Source organism: Echinops telfairi, unplaced genomic scaffold (assembly GCF_000313985.2).
Source record: "Echinops telfairi isolate 266 unplaced genomic scaffold, ASM31398v2 ScPeMD7_30;HRSCAF=105, whole genome shotgun sequence".
In the NCBI taxonomy this organism is placed as follows: Eukaryota; Metazoa; Chordata; class Mammalia; order Afrosoricida; family Tenrecidae; genus Echinops; species Echinops telfairi.
In genome coordinates this window covers 3,105,649-3,107,051 of record NW_022103927.1, presented here as the reverse complement: position 1 = coordinate 3,107,051, position 1,403 = coordinate 3,105,649, and the positions used below count along the sequence as shown (strand labels likewise).

Sequence of the window (1,403 nt, the reverse complement as noted above, 5' to 3'; positions counted from 1 at the left end):
GGCCTGGGAGACTGTGGAACTCATTTGCATACCTTCTGGAAGTGATGTTTGAGCTATAAAGAACAAAACCAGACCAGTGACTTCCAAAGGTGGCCTCAGTCCCCACCCAGAGCCCCCCTCCCCTGTTTCTGACCAGCAGGAGAACGTGACTTTTGACCCTGTCCCCAGGTGGTGCCGGCACTGTGGGCTGGGGCCCACCCTTGGAAAGTCACTGCTCCGACTATTCCCTTTCCAGATGGCACCTGGGGGGGTGCCGCGCCTGGGCAGTGAGCTGGTTTTAGGAGCCCTCGTGAATGCCCCATGGTACTCAGGGAAGGGAGGGGACACCACAGTCTTCTGAACACACCCTTGAACGTTGGCATGTACCCACCTGTCCCCCAGACTTTCTCCTGGAACTGCTCCCCTTTCCCCCATCTCCCCAGGTCACCTTCCGGAACCCCGTCATTGAGAGGATCCCTCGGCTTCGAAGGCAAAAGAAGATTTTCTCCAAACAGCAGGGTGAGGGGCCTGGCGAGGATGGGTGAGGCCAGGGTCTTGAGCAGTGTCATAGAGGGCAATGCCAGCCCGTCACACTCCACCCCCCACCCCCCACCAGGGAAGGCATTCCAGCGTGCCAGGCAGATGAACATCGACGTCGCCACGTGGGTACGGCTGCTTCGCCGGTTCATCCCCAATGCCACAGCCACAAGCACCTTCAGCCCTGTGGCTTCTCCAGGACCCGAGCCCCGAGCCACAGGGTAGGAGGGAGAGCCCTACATCCCCATGGCCCCCTGCCCCTGCTCCCCGGGTACTGGGTCCCAGACATGCCCCCTCCCTCTGCAGCAGTGACATCCCTATAGAAAAGCTGAACCTCGGGATCACCTCGGACAGCTCGCCCCAGAAGAGCCCATTGGAGACTCCTGCCAGCCCGTCGAGTGTGGTGGGTGCCCCCTTTGCCTCACCTAGGGCAGCAGCTCTGGGAACATCCCACAGCACATTTCTAGCAGAACCTGGACCCAGTGGTCCAGCCCGGGCTCCCTCACGGGGACCACAGAAGTCAAAGGGTGGTTACCGCAGGGTGGCCAGTATTGACAGGGAGAGGGCACAAGGGAGCCTACAGGCTGATGGAATGTTTAAACATCTTGATCTAGGGCAGAGGCTGGCAAATGCTTTCCATAAAGGGCCAGGCCATCAATAGTTTGGGCTCCGTGGGCCAGACGGTCCTTGTCACAACCATTCAGCTCTGCACTGAGCCTCTTGCACAGGCAGCTACAGACACATCCCGGCCGAGCCCAAGGAGCCCAAGGCTGGCTTCCACTTCCAGGCACACACAGACACACACACACACACACACACACACACACACACACACACACACACACAGTGTCCATCCAGCTCCTTGAGGGCCTGCCTCTTTTTTGCTG

At 59.5% G+C, this 1,403-nt stretch overlaps 1 protein-coding gene across 1 annotated transcript in view; it reads left to right on the top strand.

Moving 5' to 3' along the window:
- Positions 1 to 1,403, top strand: part of PKN1 (protein kinase N1) — a 29,883-nt gene that overhangs the window by 22,845 nt on the left and 5,635 nt on the right. Inside the window, exons 10-12 of the mRNA XM_045289686.1 lie at positions 423 to 498; positions 596 to 737; positions 823 to 919. Coding sequence (XP_045145621.1) covers positions 423 to 498; positions 596 to 737; positions 823 to 919 — 315 coding nt within the window. The remainder of the gene's footprint in view (positions 1 to 422; positions 499 to 595; positions 738 to 822; positions 920 to 1,403) is intronic.